At 41.3% G+C, this 22,600-nt stretch overlaps 1 protein-coding gene across 6 annotated transcripts in view; it reads right to left on the reverse strand.

The window, feature by feature from the left end:
• The window catches only part of EPS15L1 (epidermal growth factor receptor pathway substrate 15 like 1), a 42,897-nt gene that overhangs the window by 16,812 nt on the left and 3,485 nt on the right, over positions 1-22,600 (reverse strand). For 3 of the 6 annotated variants that reach the window (XM_069878273.1, XM_069878276.1, XM_069878275.1), the window contains exons 2-23: positions 20,991-21,032; positions 20,682-20,771; positions 20,285-20,332; positions 19,768-19,863; positions 19,109-19,171; positions 18,103-18,228; positions 16,527-16,586; positions 15,970-16,206; positions 15,119-15,276; positions 14,540-14,696; positions 13,739-13,801; positions 12,766-12,851; positions 12,311-12,383; positions 11,601-11,762; positions 10,547-10,744; positions 10,111-10,275; positions 8,472-8,598; positions 8,300-8,350; positions 7,809-7,945; positions 6,700-6,760; positions 6,397-6,479; positions 4,852-4,984 (exon numbers count right to left, since the gene is read on the reverse strand). In XM_069878273.1, coding sequence (XP_069734374.1) covers positions 4,852-4,984; positions 6,397-6,479; positions 6,700-6,760; positions 7,809-7,945; positions 8,300-8,350; positions 8,472-8,598; positions 10,111-10,275; positions 10,547-10,744; positions 11,601-11,762; positions 12,311-12,383; positions 12,766-12,851; positions 13,739-13,801; positions 14,540-14,696; positions 15,119-15,276; positions 15,970-16,206; positions 16,527-16,586; positions 18,103-18,228; positions 19,109-19,171; positions 19,768-19,863; positions 20,285-20,332; positions 20,682-20,771; positions 20,991-21,032 — 2,416 coding nt within the window. Of the gene's footprint in view, positions 1-4,851; positions 4,985-6,396; positions 6,480-6,699; positions 6,761-7,808; positions 7,946-8,299; positions 8,351-8,471; positions 8,599-10,110; positions 10,276-10,546; positions 10,745-11,600; positions 11,763-12,310; positions 12,384-12,765; positions 12,852-13,738; positions 13,802-14,539; positions 14,697-15,118; positions 15,277-15,969; positions 16,207-16,526; positions 16,587-18,102; positions 18,229-19,108; positions 19,172-19,767; positions 19,864-20,284; positions 20,333-20,681; positions 20,772-20,990; positions 21,033-22,600 lie in introns of those variants that run through there. The other 3 variants (XM_069878274.1, XM_069878278.1, XM_069878277.1) reach the window with 3 other exon arrangements.

The raw sequence follows: 22,600 nt of genomic DNA on the forward strand, positions 1-22,600 counted from the left end.
ATTTCAATAGCAGCTTAATAAATCCACCAATTCCTTTCTTACATGGGATGAATTCAATATGTAATCCTTTGAATTCCAATCTATATTTTTCTGCTATTTATGTATTGGTATCCCAAAGAAAAGCTGAATTTTTAGAAGTCTACTAGCCCACTGTCAATATAACACCCAGCATCTCTACTAGTCATTAATACTCAATATATTATATAAATCATAACAGTGATAAAACCAATTATTTTTATTATATAATCTTTGCAAGAAGAACGCACACCAAAGTGGGTCAGTGTATTTTCTTCCTGCATTTTTAGACTTTTACATTCTTTCAAGGTTAAAAAGGTCAAAACCACTATAAGCAAGCAATAAAAATTTAGCAGAGGTTGAAGGTTACACACTGGTTAGTGGTGAAGGTTCTTCCACTAATATCACTGGTTAACAGTACTGTTATAACCGCAATGTGGAATGCATGGGGCTGCATTTAAAGGAAGTGGTAAGGGTGGGGCAAAAGCAGTAGGTCCCACGATCAAAGCACTAGAGCACTGAATTTTACTTATAACCCAATCACTGACACCCACACAGCGACTTCCTGTGCTTTAAAAAAAAAAAAAAAGAAAAAGAAAAAAGAGAAAAAAAAAAAAATCTGTTTCTCTCTTTCTGTAATCAACAACTTTTACCTAGAAACTAGTTAGCGGTGACTCGGGCTGATCTCAATGTGCAGCTCATGGCAGAAAACAGAACTGTTCATCTGTGAGAACCTACAAACCTATTTTAACTGACAGGTTTCAGTGTATCGGCTCTTTCAGAGTTTTTTTATTCCTAATCACACAAAGTCCTACAAAGCCCAAGAACGAGCATAAGAAATAGAATGTGACCAGAAGTTCAGAGTGCTGAACTCTGCAGGCAACCCTCGACAGCAGAAAACACCACGCACTTACACACCTACAAACCTTAGCCATGATTTAGGGCAGCTGGAGAAAATTCCTTGCACTGGGATTTAGACTCCAGTCACAGGGCACCTTTCCCAAGTCTATCAATAACCACCACTATCATCTCTCCTGATGCATGCAATTAATAATGTCTTCTTTTCCATTTATCACAGCCCGTTAGGTTTATATCTGGATAATTTTTGTGGTGCTTTTTAAGCATTATTGAAGATACAGCATCAATTAATACAGAAAACCTTGTGCCTTTCTCTGAAGAAACCTCCAAGCACCCCAGTACCACCTGGGGAACATCAGATACCTTCAGCCAGGTCCCCGGTGAGCTGTACAAGACCTGTTATCTAGGGATTCATGGCCTGTGAGGGCAATTCCTGAACAGAAAGAACATGCTCACACTCCCACGAGGTTTTTTTGAGAGCACACTAGACAGAAGAGCTGAAGAGCTCTTTCTTAACTGATCTTCCTCACCCTAAAAAGACTTTTAAACCAGGCAGAGGACAGAGAGAATCTTCGCAGATCCATTGGAGCTCTGATGGGATGATGGATCCAGGGTTGCTGCTCCTGGAACCCCTTGTCATTCTCTATTTTTACTCACTGCTTTATTAGCCTTCTCTGTTAAAGATTCTGCTCTTTATCTTTAAATAGTTATATTGAAAAAACACAGAAGAGCATTTAATCAGAAACACAAGCAGAAGAAACTTCTCTTGGACCAAGCCAGGATCAGTTTAAGGCTCTGTAACCTCAAAGATCTTGACAGACTTTGGTTCAAAAAGAAGTGAGAAATAAGAAAAATGGTTTATGAAGAACAGAGCAAGCGTAAGCCTGAGATTCAGCCTCAGAGACAACTTCAAGGAAATAATCTCACAGTTGTCACCCCCTCTCTTAACCTTAGTTCTTGAGAAGAGAAAGGCAGGGGTTTGGAGGTCCATGCCGCATGGTGCTTTCCTATCCTTGCCAGATATAACAACCCAACAGCTCTGAGCTGAAGTACCTGCTCATCCAGCCAGCACCTCACAGCTGCTTCCTGATATCCAAGCTTTGGAAAAAAACCAAACACCAACTAAAACCAACCCACAATCCAAACTCGCCAACCAATCTTCACTATACAAGCAGCAAGCAAACAAGTCAGGATTTATCGGGCCGGCCAATGACCACCACTGCTACTGACACAGCTGGGAAGTTCCCTGAGGCACAGTAAGTCAATTGTCTCAGAGCCTTCATGTTAGAGCGGCCGATCTCAACTACATCTTCTACAGTTTTTTGCAGGAACAGCTGAAGGTCTTTGGATCTGACCTTCACTCACCGGTGAGCAGAGATTATGCCTGCAGCGATTTTCTGGCCCCAAAGCTTTGCTCTGCCTTTGGCTTTGTGAAGAAACAAGACCTGATGCACAAGCCCTCATCCATCTGGACCAAACTGAGAGACGTGGGCACAATGGGAACTGCAGCAAACTTTGGCCACAACGGGCCGGGACACTCTGCAACACCTCAATGGTTGATCAGACAATACCTGCAAGTCACAGAACTCCTAAAAACTACACATAGAAAAGCACTGAATCAGAAACAATCCCTGGTGGATTTTGCTAGTGTCCCCTATCAACAACGACTTGAACATCAGAGCTTTCAGTGCTCTGCAGAAGTATTTGTTAGTATTTTCTACCTGACTGGAGGGTGCTGAGGACATAAAAAGGTTTACATTTGATCTTCATCACACCTGCCTAACAAAATGCAGGCAAACCACACGAGTGCTTTCCCACACAAAAAATCCCCCCAAAACAGTAGTTTTACAAAAAAGGAGGACAAACTGGGCACAGAAAGGCAAACTACAGATTTGTCTGGTAATAACTAGCATTTATTCATCCTGAAGCAAGATCTTTATCACCTACTTGTTTTTTAATTAAACAGACCAATGAGCAAGGTAAGAAACAACGGAAGTTTCTTGTCTGTTGTTTGTTTTCTGAGCAGCGTTCCCATTTCGAACGCACATTTGTACGCCTGTATCTCTGCTAGAATCGCAGTTTATTACTATATAATTTCTCATGCTTTAACCACTGCAGATTGCCTTAGTTGTGGAAGGAAGGGAGGAGTGTAACTGCACAAGCACATGAGGCTTGGTTGCTTTAAAAAAACCTTGCTTTGTTTCCTCCTGAGTCTATTTTATCACAACAACATTTGCTTTTGGCAGAGCAGCGGAACCTCACAAATGTTGTCTCTCCCGAGAAGAGGGGAGGGTGCAGAGTTAAACAAATTTTGAAAGGACTGATTAAAGGCTGAGTGCACACATCTAATTGCAAAACAAGGAACTAAAGCTAAAAGTTCTCCCGAACTCCTCAATATATACAAGAAAGGGAACGAAGAGACACGAATCCAAAAAAACCCCATGGAGGGGAGTCAATCCTATGGCATATTCTTCTCATCTTTGCTGCTTCTACTATACTGTATTTGCTTGGAATAATCATGTCTCGAGCAAGAAATTGAAAGAAGCCACATGAAATAGATAATATGGGTGTATTTAGTATTTGCTTGACTCATCTGACTTTATGTAAGCCTTTTAAACACTAAAATATATCATGTAGGCATTTCTTAAGAAGATGGCCACCTATACACTTCCCTTGAAAACCAGAGAATAAAACCCATCATTCAAACCTCCAAATACAATGACCTTCAGCTTTTCTATCTCTGATTTTATTAATTTGTGTTTGATCAGTTGATATTTGTCAACGTTACATATTATGGGGTGTTTAATTACTGAAGGCTCTCCAGTACCTCAGTAGTAAGAAACACTGACACAAAGCTCTGCTCCAAAATGCCACAGCAGAAAGGCAGACAACCCACATATTTAGACAGGGAGACATTAATAAAAAAACCTGTTTTCCATGTATTAAACTTCCCAACACTGTCAGTGGGTACATGAGAACATGAGATGTTGACCCAACGTTAGATGGAGAGTTATATTCATAAGCAGAATCCAGGCTGGGGTGGATTTTTTTTTTGAGCCAACTAGAAGTTTGCTGCTAGCATTAACTGAACTCTGCCACTGCTGTTAAAAGAAGACTTGAAACCAACAGCTCTGCATGGCTTCAGTTCTTAAAACAGTTTCACTACTATCTGAATCTTTTGAAAACCAACTCTAGGGAAGGCGAACAAGCAGAAGCTGAATCTTCATTAAACAAGATCTTACTTTCAATTCAGGAGATTCCTACACTTTAAAGAATTTCCATGCAGAATGGACTTCAAGCAGGAACAAGCCTGTTATCCAGATTATTTCATTAATGCAGCAACGTGTGAATGCAAGAGTGATCAAACCTGGACAGATCAGAACAGGTCCACCCAGTCTATAACCCTGTTCTGGTTAGTACCTAGTGGCAGATGCCTCAGGAAGCATCAAAACAAGGTTAAGATACAGCTGTTCTTCAGAATCCCTTGCAGACACTCAGCAGCACAGGAGCCAGAGAGAGTATTTTGGCTTTTGTAGACCCTGCTGCCTTCTGGATTTCTCTTCTAAGAATTACTTAGTACATTTTTAAACCCATTTGAAATTTTTTTGCATTCACTGTTTTCTCTGGCAAAAAAAGAATACCCTAAATTTAGAGTATTGTATATAGCGAAGCCTCTCTGTTAATCTGAAGGTGCCGTTTATTAACGTAATTTGTGGGATATTTGGAAAACACAGAATTGTTTTTCCCTGCCCCAAGTGATTTTACAGATCGTACCACTCCCTAATCATCTGCTTTCCAATCTGAAGAGTTGCAGTCTGGTGTACTGACAATTTCTACCAATTTATTGACCACCTCACACCTTCCTCTGTGGTTGAAATTCAAAGATAATGAGACAAAAGCCTGCCAACTTCTTCCTATGACCAATAGTATACAGAAAATGGGGGGCAACTGGCTATTAAAAAAAGAAAATCTCCTTACCACTGGGTGGCTTGGGTCGTGGAGGGACATTTTTCTTCGGTGGTAATGCTGGTGTGTCTGATTTGCTTTTGAAAGGGTCATCTGAGAATCCCACCCCTCCAAAAGAGGAGGCAAAGGGGTCTGAAGGTACTGACTAGATGAGAAAAAAGAACAGAAAAAGAATGTAAGCACAGCACAGAGCACTGGTTGTCATGAAAGCTGCGAGTAAAAGCATTAACTTCAAAAAACGAGGACAGGCTTACAGAATTGTGTCAGTGGTGTGAGCAGCTAACGCCCACTGGCAGAGGTGCTAGGACATCATTAACACTTAGAAGTACTCATGCTCTTAATCCCTTAAGTACTTGTAGAACTTTTAGTCCTAGCAAAAAGCTGGTGAGAAAAATAAAAGGAAGTAAAACTCTACTTTTTACAGTTTGGCAATGACCAGCCACTAGAGCCAGGCCTTCCCTCTGATGAACAGCACCCTTACAGAAACCAGACGAACACGGTGGATTGCAGCATGTTTTCCAGGCTTTTAGCAAGTCACACACAGCAGCTTTTACAAGAAAGACAAGACGCTGTGTGTGACTTGCTAAAAGCCTGGAAAACATGCTGCTGAAAATTCCCAACCCACAATTTTAATATTTCCTCCATTCAGGTGGCTCTTGATAAAAAAAGCACAAAAAAACATGCCATCCATGGAAATTTATCATTCTGAAATGCAGGAAGAGGAATGTTGTAGGCAAAGCCAACGCTGACAGTTGGCCCTTGGCCAATCCTCCCAACCCAAGCGAGGCCATGACCAGTTGAGAAGCCAGTGCCACCTAGCGGAGAGCCAGGCCCCAGGGAAACTATGGAACAGTCAGAAAAAACACAACGAATTTACAGCCAGTGATATGAAAACCCGTTTTCGAGTTAGCATTTAATCTACAATGTCCAAGTGCTATTGAGGACCTCAGCATAAAGAGCTGGGCAACTCATGCCAACTGCAAATTCCATCTCAGAAAGTTGACAGCAGGCTATGACTCAACCAGAGGAAGAGGTAAGGACTGAGGTCCATTTGGAACACCCTATGTACTCAGTTTATACTAAGAACTCAAGGGAGCAGCGGTTCTGTTAAGAGCTCTGAAATGTCAGCACACCATGTTTTCCACTTTCCTCTGGTTCCCTGCACTCATGGAGAAGTTTAAGAACAAGTCAGGATACTGTGAGAGTTGAAGTATCCAAGAAGCAGACTTCACGACTCAGAGGAAAGCTGGACACTGAATTATGTTCCTATCTGAAACAAATCTTTTCTTACAAGTCAAAATTATAAGTTATTTCTTTTCCTCCTCCGGTATTTGAAAATGTCTGTGAAAAGTTAAGTGAATCTCCCACTCTCGGTAAGACCTCACTGTGTCTGAGATGGATGGAAAACGCTTCACTAAGTAACTACTGAGGTTGGTTGGAAAAAACAACCTAACAGAAGTGGGTTGTCAGCTGAAAAGTTAGTCATATCACAGGCTTAGAAACAATTACCTGTACATCAGTTTTTAATAGGACAGTTGCTTTCCTTGTAACCTTTACCTTTGACATCTGACTGAAGTCTGCAAACCCCTCACCACTACTGAAAGCACCACTTCCAAATGGATCCAGTGTTCCAAACGGATCTGAAGCAGAAAAGAAAAAGTTATTTAAAATAACTATTATGAAGAATGACTTGGTGCCAATGAAGGTGATTAAAAAACATTCGTATTTGGACGTGGTATGAGATGTGAAAAGAGAGTTCTATAAAACAATAGCTAAGAGTTGTCTGAAGGAGAAATTTACTCTTCTTTCACAGAGAAACACCTCCTTAAGCATCTTCACAAGAAATTTTTTCCTCCTTACCTGGACCTTTTGAAGAGATACTGGAAGGCGTGAAAGGATCACTGCTTTCAAAAGGGTCAGGCTAAACAAGAACAGATAGAGATAATTACTGCTCTGGTGCGCTGTGCACTTGCCTTTCCGTGCATATCAAAACCTCTTGCTTTAAGACAGATTATTTCCTGTTTCAGACCACTGTTCAGTGGACACCCAGCAGGGTCAAATCGACCAATTGTATCTAATTTGCATTGTTAGCGCATTTGGCTACTGATAGCCTCGAACAAAACACCAAGTACCTACAGGTGAAAAACACTCAAGGGACAATCGCATCACAGAGCAATACAAGTGGTGTGAGTTTCAAGGGCAAAATAAGAAATCACACCCATTACTGTTCAGTCTTTAAAAGAGCCTGAATTTCAGAGCAGGGATTTCCCCTATGGTGGATTCAGTGAGGCTGTATATCATTTCTTTTTAAATAGATGGTGTTTACAGTTGCTCTGCAGTTTGAAAAGTCTGCTGTTACCCGAGTACAAACCTATGTTGCAAGACTTAAACAAATAATGATGAATACCAGAATACTGCTCTAACACTTGTGTGGCCGCAGTCAGTGAACGCCACAAGGGCGAGGAAAAGGATTCATTGAAAAACGAAACCAGAAAATCCATCCCCAAAACAACCACACACATGTATGACAGCTTAAGAATTGTGACTCTATGTTTGCCAAACATCTTCTGTGCAGTCCTTCCACTGTGCTGTTGGCTCAGTAACCCTGATCTCCTTCACTACGTGACTACACAAACAGAAACGTGGATGGAGTGTGAGTGGGTGGGTACTCGTGGGCTGGAATTCCAACACAGAAAACCAAATATCCACCTAACTGTAGTTGCATGGTGAACACATCATTACCGTGGAAAATGCTTTGCTAAGTAACTGCTGAGGTCGGTTGGGAAAAAACCTAATACAAGTGGGTTGTCAGCTGAAAAGTTACAGTCACTTCACAGGAAAGAACAAACTGCTGATTGCCTTAATCTATGCTTAATTGTAAGAACAAAATTCATGGTATTTCATCAGTCAGGAAAAAAGCCTGTCAATAGTAACAGAATCTATTATGAGTAGATTTAAAAATTACTGACCTTTGAGGGTAAAGCGGGGGGTTTTGTGAACGGATCCGAGGTAAATGGGTCGCTCTTCACTTGTTTCTTGAAGAAATCCTCAGGGGCAGAACTTCGAAATGGGTCACTTTCCTTAAAGGGATCACCTCCAAATGGATCTAGAAGGAGCATTAAAGGTACATAGAATGTAGCACCTAGCATGTGTCCATAATTCCACATTTCACCTCACACTCATTGATTAAAACACACCATGACCTGGTATAAATGGGATAAAACTTCTCAATACCTCTCCTAAACAGGGTAGTAACTATGTTTGACCACATAGATGTTTATATTAAAGTTATGGACTTACTAAAGTGTTACAGGCACGTTATTAACATATGGATCCTGAATGCACACTCTGTCAGGTTTTTAAGTTCCCACAGGCAAACCAAAAATCCGTGGCGAGGGAAACCTTGGAAATCTTTATGCTTGGCTAAAAACACCTATCCCATCATCGAAAGGGCTGTTACCTGCTGGAGCTGGCGGCTGTTCTGAAAAAGGATCGTGCTGGAATGGGTCACCTATGTAGAAGAGAAAAAACATTTTTTTATCCACTATTAAGCAAGAAGATAAAAACTTGTGACAATGTCTCTTAGTCAACAATCGCTCTTCAAGGTTTCAGGTAAGGCATGGATCACTTACTGCCTTTGAAAGGGTCGGCTCCCTTAAACGGATCAGATTTAAAAGGATCTTCTGACTGGAATGGGTCTGAATGCAATTCCTGTGTATTATTGGTAAACATCAAGGCTTTATTCTTAAATGGATCATCCTAAAAATTAAGAGGAGAAACATTACAGCAACTTGCCATAATTAAAATGCTCAGTTACTCATTTAGCAGAAATTCTACGGTATCTTAGTTCCTGTTTTATGATCCTAAAAATTACTTCTTAAAGAACTTTCTGAATAAATGGCTTTTAAGCAGAAGTCATTACACAACAGAAGGAAAAACGTAGCCCGAGAGAGCAGAGCATCAAAAAATAACAATACCTAGAACAATAAAAAGTTAAACTGTTTCTCTTATTCTCATATACTCAGTTTTCAAATACTGGAATAACAAACGCAAACCATCGTGCTGTCAAAGCATTCTTCTCTCCCAGCTATTTCACCGCTCAGCTTCAGGTAAGACAGTTAAAAGAGGAAGATACACAAATCTTTCTGAGGACTACAAACACAAGAAATTACTGCTGAGCACCCATACTCAAGATCCAACGACAGCAAAGCCACTCAACTCCAACATGAGGAACAGCCAACAACAACCACCGCTTACGCTGCTTCCAGCACTGGATTTCTCTCCTCCCTTTACAAGATGCAAATGAAAAAGTCTTAATGAATACTTCTCAGAACAGCCAGGAGGGAGGTGGGGAGAGGAGGAAGAGGAAGGAAGAATTAAGAAACAGGAAAGGAACACAATGGTTTAAAACATTTACTGTGAACACATGGAGTTTTCTTCCAGTAAGCAATTCTTAGGCTTGCAAATAAGAGGAACATGTGGAAGTCTCCACTGGAAATGAAATATCACGTTTATGCAAGCCATGCAAGCCCAGAAACTAGGCTCTAACATGTTCTAGGATCGTGTCTCAATGTGTTGTTGTTCATAATCTTGTGCTTACAAGGATTCTGGAAAACATGTTTCCCTAAGAAGAAAGCACCGAGTAGATGTGTAATAGAACCAGGCAAGTATGCAACTTTTCCATTTCAAGTGAAGAAATACATTTAAAAAAAAAAGAAAAATCTTGTGATTTGGAGTTATTTATAAAATAGCCAAATGAGCAATAAGTATCCAAAAGAAACTGACTGGGAAAATATTTAAGAACACAAAGGATCTTATGATTTTGGAAAAATACTGATTAAAAGAAAACATAATAAATGAGGTCAATGATGCTGGAACTGTTTAAGCAGCAGAGAGCTGCCTATGTATTTTGGGAAGGAACACGTCTTTTACCCAATTCCTGAGACTAAAGATGCACCAGGTTACAAACCAAGGGTTAACGTGACCTTTTCCTTGGTTTTGTACATCCTTACAGTTTGCTGACATATCCACACTGCTAGAATTACACAGGCACAAGGTCCTAGCACAAGAACTAACCCAAACCTTAAAAATCAGCTTTTCTGTGAGCATTAAACTCTTTGCTCCGCCTTGCACTGGACTGCTGCCTTGCAGGGATCGTGGTGTTTGCCAACACACCAAAAGCCAACTATACAAACACCTTAACTTCAGCTCAGGTGCAAGTTCCCAACCGAACAACTATAAAATACAATAAACAGCAGTCATTTTTCTTACCATAGCTCCATAATTGCTCCTTTCCGGCTGCCCAAGGCCTTCACTTATGTCTGCTAAATTAGTCAGACTGCCACTGTGGACCCCATTGAGTGCTTCGTTATATTCCTCTATGCTCTTACTGACTTCTTGGTGGCTCTCTTGAAGCTGAGAAAGTTTACTTCTTGCCTAAGCAGTGAAAAATGCTTTAGTAGGTTATGCATTCAATAACCGTGTCACTCTTGCATTCTCGTTAAGCATGGTTGCAAAATAGCTTTATTTTCACCCCACCAGCACCAAACCTCTCCTGATCCAAACCGGGAAGGAACCTACCAAGCAAACAAGTTTATTGCACCAACCAGCATTTTTTCCTTTTCTGAAAAACAACATTTCTAGCTGATGTTCAACTCATCGCCTTTCAAGAAGCGAAAAACAAAGTTGTATAAACTACAGTGAATACCTGGTTTATTTCTTCCTGTGTTGATTTTAGAGATTTGATTATTGTTTCAAGCTGCACTTTTCCAGCCTGGATGCTCTGCTCTAGCTGGGTCTCTTCTTGCTGGAGGCGATTCAGCTCTGCTTTTGCTCTATTAAGGTCATCTTCCTGCGATTTTAGATCTGATTCCTGAGATTGAATCTGTATTTTTAGAGATGAAATCTGAAACAAAATATTACAAAAATCAGAGTGAAATCTGAAATAAATGTAACTTAATAAACTATGAATTTATAATAAATTATAGAAAGTTGTAAAGCCTATCAACTACTACCTTGTACACTTCCTTTCACGACCTCACACGCTATGTTTCTACACAAAGATAGCATCCTAGCTGTACTCACAGCTGTATGCCCTGGAAACCTGTTTTTAACTCAGAATACTGACAGGAGGTTCATAGTGATTACAATCCACACCACTGCCCATGGGCTGTTAGGGATAACGCTTCTCAACTACCCTATTAAGTTGAACAAATGTTTATACGTTCGCAGAATAATATTTTATACGGAAAGGGACCTCTGAAGATCAATTGGTTCAATCCTCCATTTATGACCATTATGAAAGGTATCCAAGATAGCAAAATCCTTTCTCAAACCCCTGTGTATTTGTGTGGGAATTGCTATGTATGGCAAAATAAAATAAACACAGCCAGCTTATTCCTTAAACAGAATTAAACAGAATTAAACAGAATTTCATAGAATCATAGAATGGTTTGGGTTGGAAGGGACCTTTGAGATCATCTAGTTCCAACCCCCTGCCATGGGCAGCGACACCTTCCACTGGATCAGGGGCTCCAAGCCCCATTCAACCTGGCCTTGAACCCCTCCAGGGATGGGGCAGCCACAACTGAACTGGGCAACCTGTGCCAGGGCCTCACCAATCTCATAGGGAAGAAATTCTTCCTTATGTCTAGCCCAAATCTACCCCTCTCTAGCTGATACCTGTTCCCACTTGTCCTATCCCTACAAGCCTTCAACAAGAGACACTGCTCTCCGTACGTCCAGCATTAGCATCCACTCACCACCTGTGTTTCTTCTTGGCACTTCTGCCTTACATCATTCAGCATATCTTTCAGCTTGGCTTTCTGCTGGTCCATCTCATCCAGGCGGTCTTGGGCGTCTTGTTTCTGAGCCTCGAGCTCTTGCAGGTTACTGGTCTCCCGATCTAAATCGTTTTGCAGTTCCTGCAGAAAATCCCAGAGATTTTAACGGACATTTAGCTGTTGCCTTACAGGAGCAATCAACCACAGACACACAGACAAGCAAACTCCAGAAGATTTTCTATGTCGCATAGCCTAGTGCCTGCACGCGTACTGTTTGTTTCTGCAGGAACTTGTGTGAGATATCAGGAAACAACTCCACCCCTACAAGATGGAAAGAGACTGTGACAACAAGCACAGGTAATTGAGCTATCCCAATCAGCAAAGCCAACTCTTTGAACAACAATGTCCTAGAATACAGTGTTAGTCAAGCACTAAGAAGAAAGACATTTTAAACTGTTCACATATCATCTTCTATTTATAGTAACCTGCATCAGAAGAAAACATTTCTGATGGAGCACCGGAAAATTAAGACCTTTCCATAAGCTACAGGAAAATCACATGAAAGGACAAAAGACTTGCCCAGAAGTGACTTAAGGAAAGACAGAAGAAAGCAAGCTCAATTCCCCATATGTTATTTTAGATTAAAATGAAAACTAATAGTGATAAACCAATAAAAAGTGTGGTTTTACCTGAACTTCATTCGTTTTCTGTCTGATTGATTCCTCCTTTTCCCTAATGTCTTGCTCTAGAGAATATTTCTCTCTGTAAGACAAACAAGCACAAGTTTTCATGATTAGCTAAATAACACACCATGTGTGTGTACATGCAAAAATCAGTAAAATATTATTGTGGAAACGCCACATGACCAAAATGCCAGCCCACGTTCCGATATATTCTTTAAAGAAGTAAAGGTCAATTATTCAACTATCAGCTATTCTTGGAAAGTACTATCTGCTCCATAATCGATCTTGTGAGGTCATCTGGTAGGATCCGGGCTGGCTGTACAGAATTGCTGACTGTAGGGTATTGGGGGAGCTCTAGATGATAAACTCACTACAAGAAACCGGAAGGAACGGACACATTAGCCCTAAGCACTAAATTGCTTCTATTTCAACATTTTCTGTTAAAAGTCCACAACCCTTACCTCTGCAGCTGTGCAATTTCTTGGCTGATATCATCCAGTTCCTTCACCCCTGTAAATTCTCCTGACCCAACGGAACTTGAGCTATCCTGTTAGGAAAGAAAGTCTATTAAAATGCTCTGTCATAACAGATCTCCCTTTACAAAGGCTGAGGAGAACGGTGGGACACAATCCTCTTTGTCTTTGCAAAATTATATGGGAGACAGTAAATTCTTAGCAACAGCCACTGCGCATGCCACCCAACTCTGCCTCTCAGACAGGCAGGTTTGTCCTACACTCATTTCACAGACAGGAGAGTCACAACACGTAGCAGTTAAAGGACACGCACAATGCCAATGAAGAAATTGCAGGCAATGGTAGAACTAAAAATCAAACCCCAAAACCTCAGCCCTGCTACGGTCAATAGCAAAACTGCCAGTGAACTTAATGAAATCAGGTTGTAATTTCAGCCTTCTGGAGCCCTGAAGCTACTTAATGCCCATTTCTGCAGTTATACCCCATCTCCTGCAGGGCAGGTCACTTCTCCAGCCAGGCAGAGATCAGGGAAGACGCAGAGGGCATCTCCTGCCTTTTAAACAAGGAAATTGCTGTTGTTTCACTCAGCTAAATCCACAGTTGATGGAAAAAAGATCCAATCAAATGAAAATAATGGGAAGCCTGAAGCTCTTGCACCCAAGTATATTAAAAGCCCACAACTTCAGAGAACCGGCACACGAGTAACTCCAACATGTGAACACTGAGCTGCCCATCACAGAACTTCCTGACAGACCAGCGTATCTCAACCTGCTGAAGGAAGCAGCATCACCAGGTCACAGCCAACACTGGAACTTCCACACCACTGGGACACTGTCCCCATGCCGAGAGAGAGTCAGGGAACACCAGAACAGAGACAGCAGAGGGTATGGAAAAAAACACTTTTGAAAAATCACAAGCGGTGGAACACATTCGCATTCTTTGGGATGCTAGGATTACTCACACGGCGCATTTCTGTTAGTGCTGACATCTCAGTTCCTACAGGGGTCAAGTACCCCGACAGAGTCTACAGAGAAAGGATATAGGAAAAACCTTAACGGGACCACAGCAACAGCAACAATCACAACATAGTTAGAGGCTCAAATGCTTTCTGGTCAGGGAAAGTAGAAAACGTAAAGGAAAATACTATACAACTTATAGAAAAGATTAATATATTGATATGACAGAAGGATTTATTCATCTCAGCTTCAGGAATATACAATACACTATTGAGGAAAGGAACAAAGCAGGGCTCAGAAAAAGATCAGATGCTCCAGTAAAACGGCATGAACAGTAATAAATATGGGACTAAGGACTGTCCTGCTACAAGGGATGAATTAACCACCAATTGCCGGAAACCAGGACGTCAGCACTCTTCATTTAGCCATTAAAAACATATTACATTTCCAAGGAGGAATTTGGTGCTGATCAGAGTCAGGGTCAGGCTACTAAACTAGCTTTTAACCCTAAGTTAGCAAACCCCTTCGCTATTACAAATGAGTAATTTTCATACTAGGCTTTTATCAGCATTATTATTCCTATATTTATGGAATACTCTGCTGTGTTCTTTACTTACTGTCTTGTGTTGTTAAAAATTCATGCATAATTTCAAACATTAAGGAAATTGTAAGAGAAGAGAAGGGGAAAAAAAAATCAACAATTCTTTACCATAATATTAAAACAATAATTACAAAATTAATACTGAGAGCCCGTTACTTTCGAAGCACATCAGCTCAGTTTTATCCACAACTGATCAGTGACGTACCTGTATGGGAGTGTTCCTCTCCGTGGGAGGGATCATATCTGGGGACAGCACTTGTGGAGGATCAATCCCTTTACTGACCTTCTGCTGAATGAGGTACATGGCCAGCGCAAACTGATCCTTACTGAGCTTTCCCATCTGCCTCGTGTCTGCCAGAGCCCTGATAAAACACAGATCAAGCTTAGAAATAAGAAAAGTTTATTTCTCCCTTACCAAAAAACCTGAAGTACACATAGAATGGCTTATTCTCATGAACGACTTCCAAAAACAGAGCAGTATTTTATCAGACACGTTTAACTGGACAGAAGAGCATCACTGAGAAAATATTCAGAGCACTAGAACTTCAAAACACAACCACAATTCAGAGACTAACCTACACCCACCTCCCAGAAAAGCAAAGGGAGTATCTATTTCTCCCTCATTTATCCACAGAGCCCACCTACTGTAGTGCGGCAACGGAAAAAGATAAAGGGCTTGGATTTTGTTTGTTTTCTCTTTAGTGTCAGGATCACAGCTCTGGCTGGACAATCTGAGTTCCCAGATCAGTAAGTTACAAAAACACAGCTACTCGGGAATTCTTACCATATATGCGCTAGGAGATTCTGAGACAGACCTGAATGCATAAAAATGTCCTTTACTTCTTGGCCACTCACAAACCCATCCATGTCTGTGTCTGTTTTTAAGAAAATTTCATCGTATCGTGCTTTTTCCGACACTGGTACTACCCAGTTCACAGACGGCTGTAAAATAGAGATTAGAAGGAAGACGGACAGTCTTTATCAGCACACCGAGTATACGTGTAATTATTCAGTCAGATGTGCAGAACATCTTGCACAATCCTGTCTGACTGGCAGACGGGTAATTCCCCTTTTTCCCTATGAAAATTTTAGCTTTGCACATTTTATCTGAATTAGAAATACTGAAAAAACTATACAACGGGTGAAAAACATTCATTCTTTGGAGATGTGGACCCAAAGGCACACTGAGCCCTCATGCTATTAGTAGAGGAGCTATAGAAGGTAGATTAATGATTTCTTTAGTATTAAAGCAGAAAATATAAATAAAACCTTCATATAGTTTCACTTTCTACGAAAAGTGAAAATTCCCTGTAAGATTTACTACCTCATGTTACGAAAATCCACCTGCTCTTTCTCCATTCTTCTAAGTTTTACCTTTCTCACTTCATTCCCTCCATCCAAATCGCTCAACAACAAATATGTTTTCAGACAAGTGCTCCTGAGGCAGAAATCAAGGAGCTTTAATTTTTCCTGGAGTTTACTAATGAGGGGCATGGTTTACTGATTGATGGGAATGGTTGGACTCGATGATCCGGTGGGTCTTTTCCAACCTGGTGATTCTATGATTCTAATACAAAAAAAAAAAAAAAACAGAGAGAGAAAAAAAGAGAAAAAAACCACGAATGAGATCTGTACCTGTGCTTGTTTGATGCTGTGCTTAGGAGACAAACTCCCTATGCTGTTGAGGCTGTTGCCACTCCCATGAGATGGGGTGGAGCGGAGGCTGTCTTTTGGTGGAGGGCTCGCAGGGAGAACAGGAACAGCACCGGGAAAGACGGGCGTCTTCTTTCTTTTAGAAGGTGGTATGAGAGAAGGGGGTAACAGTGAAGGAACCGGCTCTTTCTCAAGAGCTCTATAAACCAAATGCATTGCCTGCAAAGGCAAAAAGGTCAGATAACATTAGGAATTACAAAAAAAAAGCAACAAGATTTTCCAATGTCAGGCATTTACATATCAGTAAAACAGAGACAGCAAGATCAGAGATGTAAACCAGAGCAAATCATTTGGAATGTAATTCCACAACAGTTAATCTTGATGACACAGGCAAAAGCCAGTAGATGGATCTGAGAAAGATCACTTAAGAGCTCCACGTGGACAATTTACAGCCAACTGCAGCAGGGAAAGCTGCAAAGCTCTTGGGAACAAACTGAGCTCTAGCAGACACACTGAATTGGGAATTTAAAGCAACCTACCACGGCAAATTCATCCTTGTCCAGGTGACCATCTTTATCGATATCACTGAGATCCCAGACCTGCAGCAGTTATGAAAAAAACAATTATTTAGAGAAGAAGTTATATTATGTGCTTTTGATTTCAATCGTCATCATGCTAAGCACATTCTCTAAAGACTTCTAACAGATGCTGGGACCTGGCTAAACACCCTCTGATGAAACCACCTGGATCAGAGTGGCTGTATGAACCAACACTGGCTCTAATAAACTCTGGATGCAACAGAGGCAGGTTTTTCACCTTTCTATGCTGCAACGAAGGAGCCATCAAGCTGACTAAAACCATCAAGCAGTGGCTTTCAGAACTGTCCAGAGGGCGTGGGCTAGCAGATTGCCCAAATTTCTCTTATAAGGAAGTTACAATATTTTAGAAAAGTCAACGCATTCCCAATTTGCACGCTATTCCTAAAGTTCTCATTTCCCTTTTTGGTCAAGAAAATACGTCCAAACCCCAGAATTTTCTGCAGGAGAGAATTTCAGCATCTCGCAGCTTCAGGTCATTCTTAGGTCAAGTACAGCCAAGGAAACACACAGAAGATTTAGGAGGATATGAAACGTGCTCTAACACTCAGCCATCAGCTCACGCTGTTTAATCACCTCTATGACTAGGAGACAGCACAGTGGAGTGGACAGAACGCTACGACTGAGGCTCAGTCACCTGAATCCTACTCCCAGCTTTATCATGGGGCCCCTGTACAAATTTACACTGCTTGATCAGTCCTTTGCCATTCCCTCAGCCTCCTGCCTTCCCACAAGCTCTTCTGGAACAGAAAAAAGCTTCCTACATTTCTATCGTGATAACAAGAGAAAATCTAAAGCCTTTCCAGACTGAGTAATTCACCATGTTAAAGTACAGAATTAAAACCAGTTACCCTTAGATTTTGTAGATAAGACGGAGAAAGAGGCTGTTCTTCCTGAACAGATGGAATTATCTAACACAGACACTGCTCTTACACAGAATGTATTTATTCTCAGTCATATCGATGTGCAAAAAATTAAAGAACACATATTTTAAATGGAAGTAGAAAAATAAGGAGGTTTGCTTCTCTTGCAGATATGCACTGGATGCACCGAGGTCAGATCTCAGAAGCATTTATAAATATACATGAAAACACTGACAATTTGGCAGCTACAATAAACCAGGACGTTTTCAAGTGTTCCCTTGTACAAACAGTGGGCAGATTTAATGGTACACTTAATAACTTGGATTTGGAACCACGACAAAACAGTGCAATATAATGTTATAAAAGCTATTACGGTTTTGGAGAGCTTCTTCTCGCTTTTAAACAATCAAAATTTCCAGCTCTTAAAATGAATACAGACATAATGAAGCCAATCTACTCCAGTGCCCAAATTACTATTATTATTCTTATTTCTAAGTGGAAACTTCAAAGCCTACTTACTGTCCCTGCTATACACCATACACTTGATGTAAAATCCCAGCCAAAACCTGGTCTATGTTGAAGTTATATTTAAATATTTAACACTGCAACTATGAGAAGCTAAATAGAGAAAAGCTCAATCTAAACAGCATACTTACCCTTCCTAGGATATCAAGAGGTAGCTTTGAATTCATCAGAACTGGTTTTACTTTGTCTCCTGAAAGTAAACCATTTACTGGCAAAAGGCTTTCAAAAATACCATCAAACTTTGCTTTTTCTTCCACCTAGTTGGTAAGAAATAGCCTGAATAAGTAAAAAAGTGTGCCTGTGTGAGTGTGGAAAATGAGATCTTGCAAGAAATTAAGACTGGTCAGTAATGAATTCATTCTAAATTTCCAAGTTCTCTTGCAAGTGCCACCACACCGTATCAAAGTGTAAACCCCACGGAGCCAGATTCAGGAGTTTAGTTTCAAAGCTAAGGTTACGATAGCTCAGAGATTTTAACAAGATGTGTTTTAATGCATTCGGATTAAAACACTGCTGACCAGATTTTAAACAGTCTGACAAACGCTGTAGAATTCATAACTCCTCTCCCCAAATAACTCGCTTCCCACTTTGAAGTACAACATGCAAGTACAGAAAAACCATAATCAACATTACAAGTTATTTTATTAAATTTCTACCTCTGGGAAAAAGTATTTGAAAAGTAACTGCATACAAATATTCCCATATATCAGAAGTTACTTTTTACCAATGATACATGTTGGGTGTATCACTGAATACTAATTAGAATGTATGAACTCGAGCTTTAAATCAATACTTCGGGATGGATTTGGTGAAAGGCTTTGCTGCTCTCAGCGGGGCTCCTTTATACAAACACGAAAGTGCCTACTATGAGGATTCTGGAAGAAATCCAGGCAGAAGATTAAAATTCATTGTGTCTTAAAAACATCACAGCAGGGGTTGTCAAAGGCTTATTTGATTCTATTTCAAATATAAGACTACAGCTCAATATTCTCCATTGTGCACAGTCTGTCATCAGGAGGGGAGGGCTTTTGAAATGGGAAATACGTTTGATACAAATTCCTCCCACTGGGAAAATTACAGACAAGAAAAATATTTACTTTTAAAGAATGGATGGAATGTGTTGCCTTTCACACTTACCCTAACGGCCCAGTGAGTCTCTGTCGAAGGTGGTGTCATCAGCAAGGGACTGCTGGTGTCATGCTATAATTAAAGAAATTTTAATTCATATGTGTGTATATATATATACAAACAAAAATATGCACACTTCTGTTTCAAATCCTTACTAATCATTCTAGGACATGGTTACAGACATGAAGCTTAACTACACTGAAAAAAAAAGAAAAGAGGCTGCACGTGTACCCTAATAACAGAACAAGTCATAGTGATTAATACTATTTCAGTAAGAACACCGTACAATAGGTACACAGAACTCAGACAAGCTCAGGGAGGTTCTGCAACACCTACTGCACGCAGAGCTGCACTCATGCCCTTTGCCACACTCTCCTGTTGACCTAGCCCCCAAAATAAATCTTAATTTTTCTTTTCTGTTTTCAGAAATGTACAGTTCAGCCACCCCAGCTCCCTGAACAAGCTGACTGCAGCTAAACTTGCACTGGTTTCACAGCCCAGGAAAGGCTGGTACGTGTGACTCGGGAGGACAGGACTGCAGTTGTCTAAGGAATGGTCTGACAGTGGTTTGAATTCTCAGAACCACAATTTTTATGAAACAGGAGATTATTCCAGCGTTCCAACTGACACATACAATACATACATCCATTCAGGTAAACATTACTTACAAATTTAGGAGGTGGCACAGTCAAGTTCAGGCTGCTCAGGTTCACATCGTGGCCGTTCTGTGCACAAGCCACAAGGCGCAACGCAAGATAGAAACCCTGCAAACAACAGTGGTTTCTATTTAAAAAAGCAACCGGTCTGAATCAGTCCACAAGAACGTATTTATGATCTTTGCTAACACCGTATACGTGCAACGGAGAGAAGTATGGAAACAAGACATCCAGACCCACTCAAGTTAACTGCACAGCGACAGCCCCCCGCTCAGTGACTACCTATCTATATATCACACTCTGATTATTCGCAAAACAACAGAGAGACAGAAAATTAGATCTTAACTTCTCAAGCAGTGTCACCGAGTAACGTACTCGGATGGCAGCAGTGCTAGGGAATAACCCTCACATTATAAATGAAAACTGGTAAAAAAAGCTGAGGATCACTACTGTGGATACCAGGGTTTTCCTGCAACAAGGCTAATCTGTGCAAGATAATGTAGGAGGTCTACAGGCACGTTTCATTTACCTGTTTATCCAAGTATCCTTTGCCCTCTGGGTCAGCCAAATCCCATATCTGGGGAGACAGAAAACAAAAGCCACTGCAATTGCAAAACAGAACTTAACTCAGCTCAACAGTCCACGGTGTAGTCTGCCTTGAACTGTTCGTTGCAGCTTTCAAGTTACGACACACAACGTGATTTAATTCTCAGACGTGTTACACAAAAGACAATTTTTCCTTCTGGATTCCTATGAAACTCAGAACAACCCCTTGGCACCATCGCCAGCCTTTGAGTAACCTAATGCTCAAAGGATCTGCTTCGTGTTTCATCAAACCCCCTTTTGCAAATCCCTTCTGCCTAATGTGAGCTGCACTTAAGCAAGCCCACAAATAAGCACTGTGTTGCCTAATTCCTTCAACTTACTTTTCCAAGGATAATATCAGAGAGACCAGATTTCTTAAGGAACAACGCAGCTTCACTTGCCCCAACTCTCCCTGTATATGTTGGATCTACCTGAAAAAGAAAAATTCCCACTCAGTTGAAGCACGTTTGTCACAAAAACAGAGACAAGAAAGGAAAGGTCTCTTGTCTCTAGGAGTTACACGAGCGTGCACTGAGAAACTAGTTTCTAGAGAAACTAGAGAAGTTTAGCACTGCAGGGCAAAAGGAAAGACAGAGAAATCTTGGGGAAGAGGAAACTGCGCTTCATTTTAATTTTTTTTAAGAACTTACCTGTTTGTAATATGTTTCGTACAACGGATTCCCAGTAGAAAACTGAAAAACAAGAGAGAGATGATGAAAACAGAGAAGGAACTGCAACCACAGCCAGCCTGTCTTTAGGGACCGATAGGAAAAGAGTGTATGATACTTTGGGCGCTACATTTATCACAAATACAGAGCGGTGTGTTAACTTGCTGCGTTCCAAACTGCGTACCTGAAACCTAAGTGTGGGTAACACCAATCCCCCAAAACTCACAGCTGACAGACTACTGACACCACCAGCATTCATATTTCTATTCACACTTTTAATTAACCACACTATACGGCAGTAAGGCTTCGTAGAACAGCTTTGAACTCTTTGCCAAGGTGTTGCAGATCAGTTTGAGAATCACCGACACCAAAAGCAGAGTTTTCAATCTCACGCTGCCCCAGTGCCTCCTGCATTGTAATGTCTATGTACTTATGGAATGTGTGCAGCAGCCAATTATATGCATAGATCGAGCCCTGGTATCAAAACACGCCGCTTTATGCATTTTTAGGACTGGGATCTTAAACTGAAACACAGTAAGAAAACAATACAAAAAACCTGAATGAATGGTTAATTAACAGGTCTCACAGTTCCCTGACAACGTTGCCTGAGGATTCCAACTTGCTGTTATCACAGCATTGCACAAAAGCAGCGCACACAAAGGTGGGCTCTGCCTTTTCGGAACACTAAACAAGCAGATTCCTCTCGCTGACATTCCAAGTCAACGGGAACGGCAAAGCCAGGAGAGGCAGAAGCCCCAACACCCATCGCTTCTCTCACCTCCTGCAACTGCCACCCGAGTTCCAGCCTTGAGCAGGAGACGCCTCCACTCTGTTCCCCAGCCTCAACAACAAGAGCAAACCCCTCACACACCAGTCTCAAACAAGCCACCCCTCCGAGCAGTCAAAGGCCTTCAAAAACAAGCATCGTACCGACCCAATTAACACAGCTTAATGACTGAAACAGAGATGTTGGAACGTCCCCCAGCCTGCTCGGGACACGCGCTCTCCATCAACAGGACGTATCAGACACCTGACAAATGATGATGCTGCACTAACTCCGAGCATGGGTACATCACCTCCCAAACACTACCTTCTTCCTTGCCCTCCACGTGGATTTCTGGATGTTCTGCCTAAACTGAGGAGATGGGAGACAGAAACATGACGAAAGAAAAGACTGATGAAAAGCACTGCGACCATAACTCATCAATCTGACAAGCACTGTGTTCCAGACCGAGGCAGGAAACATCATCCAGAAATAAGGTGGAAGTAGGAAATAGTCTGTCCCGTTCTGACTAAAATCCAATGTTTTAGCCCACCACCACCCAACCACACAGCTCCCGTCTGTCAGAGGGCTCAGAGAAGCCAAAGACTAGCTACAAGCTCCTCTAATTTGGCGAGTGTCCGAGAGCGTGCAGAGACTGGAACTCACACCAAGACAGAGAGTAAACGGCTCCAGCAGCAGCGCTGAATGAGCTCACTGCATCACTACCTCCTCGTTATCCTTATTTGAGGCTGTCAGCCCTCACACTCGGCTGGCAGATCTGACGGAGGTGGCAGGAATCCAGGGTGATGGGCCTAAACGTTGTGAAGTT

This window comes from Phaenicophaeus curvirostris, chromosome 28 (assembly GCF_032191515.1).
Source record: "Phaenicophaeus curvirostris isolate KB17595 chromosome 28, BPBGC_Pcur_1.0, whole genome shotgun sequence".
Taxonomy (NCBI): domain Eukaryota; kingdom Metazoa; phylum Chordata; class Aves; order Cuculiformes; family Cuculidae; genus Phaenicophaeus; species Phaenicophaeus curvirostris.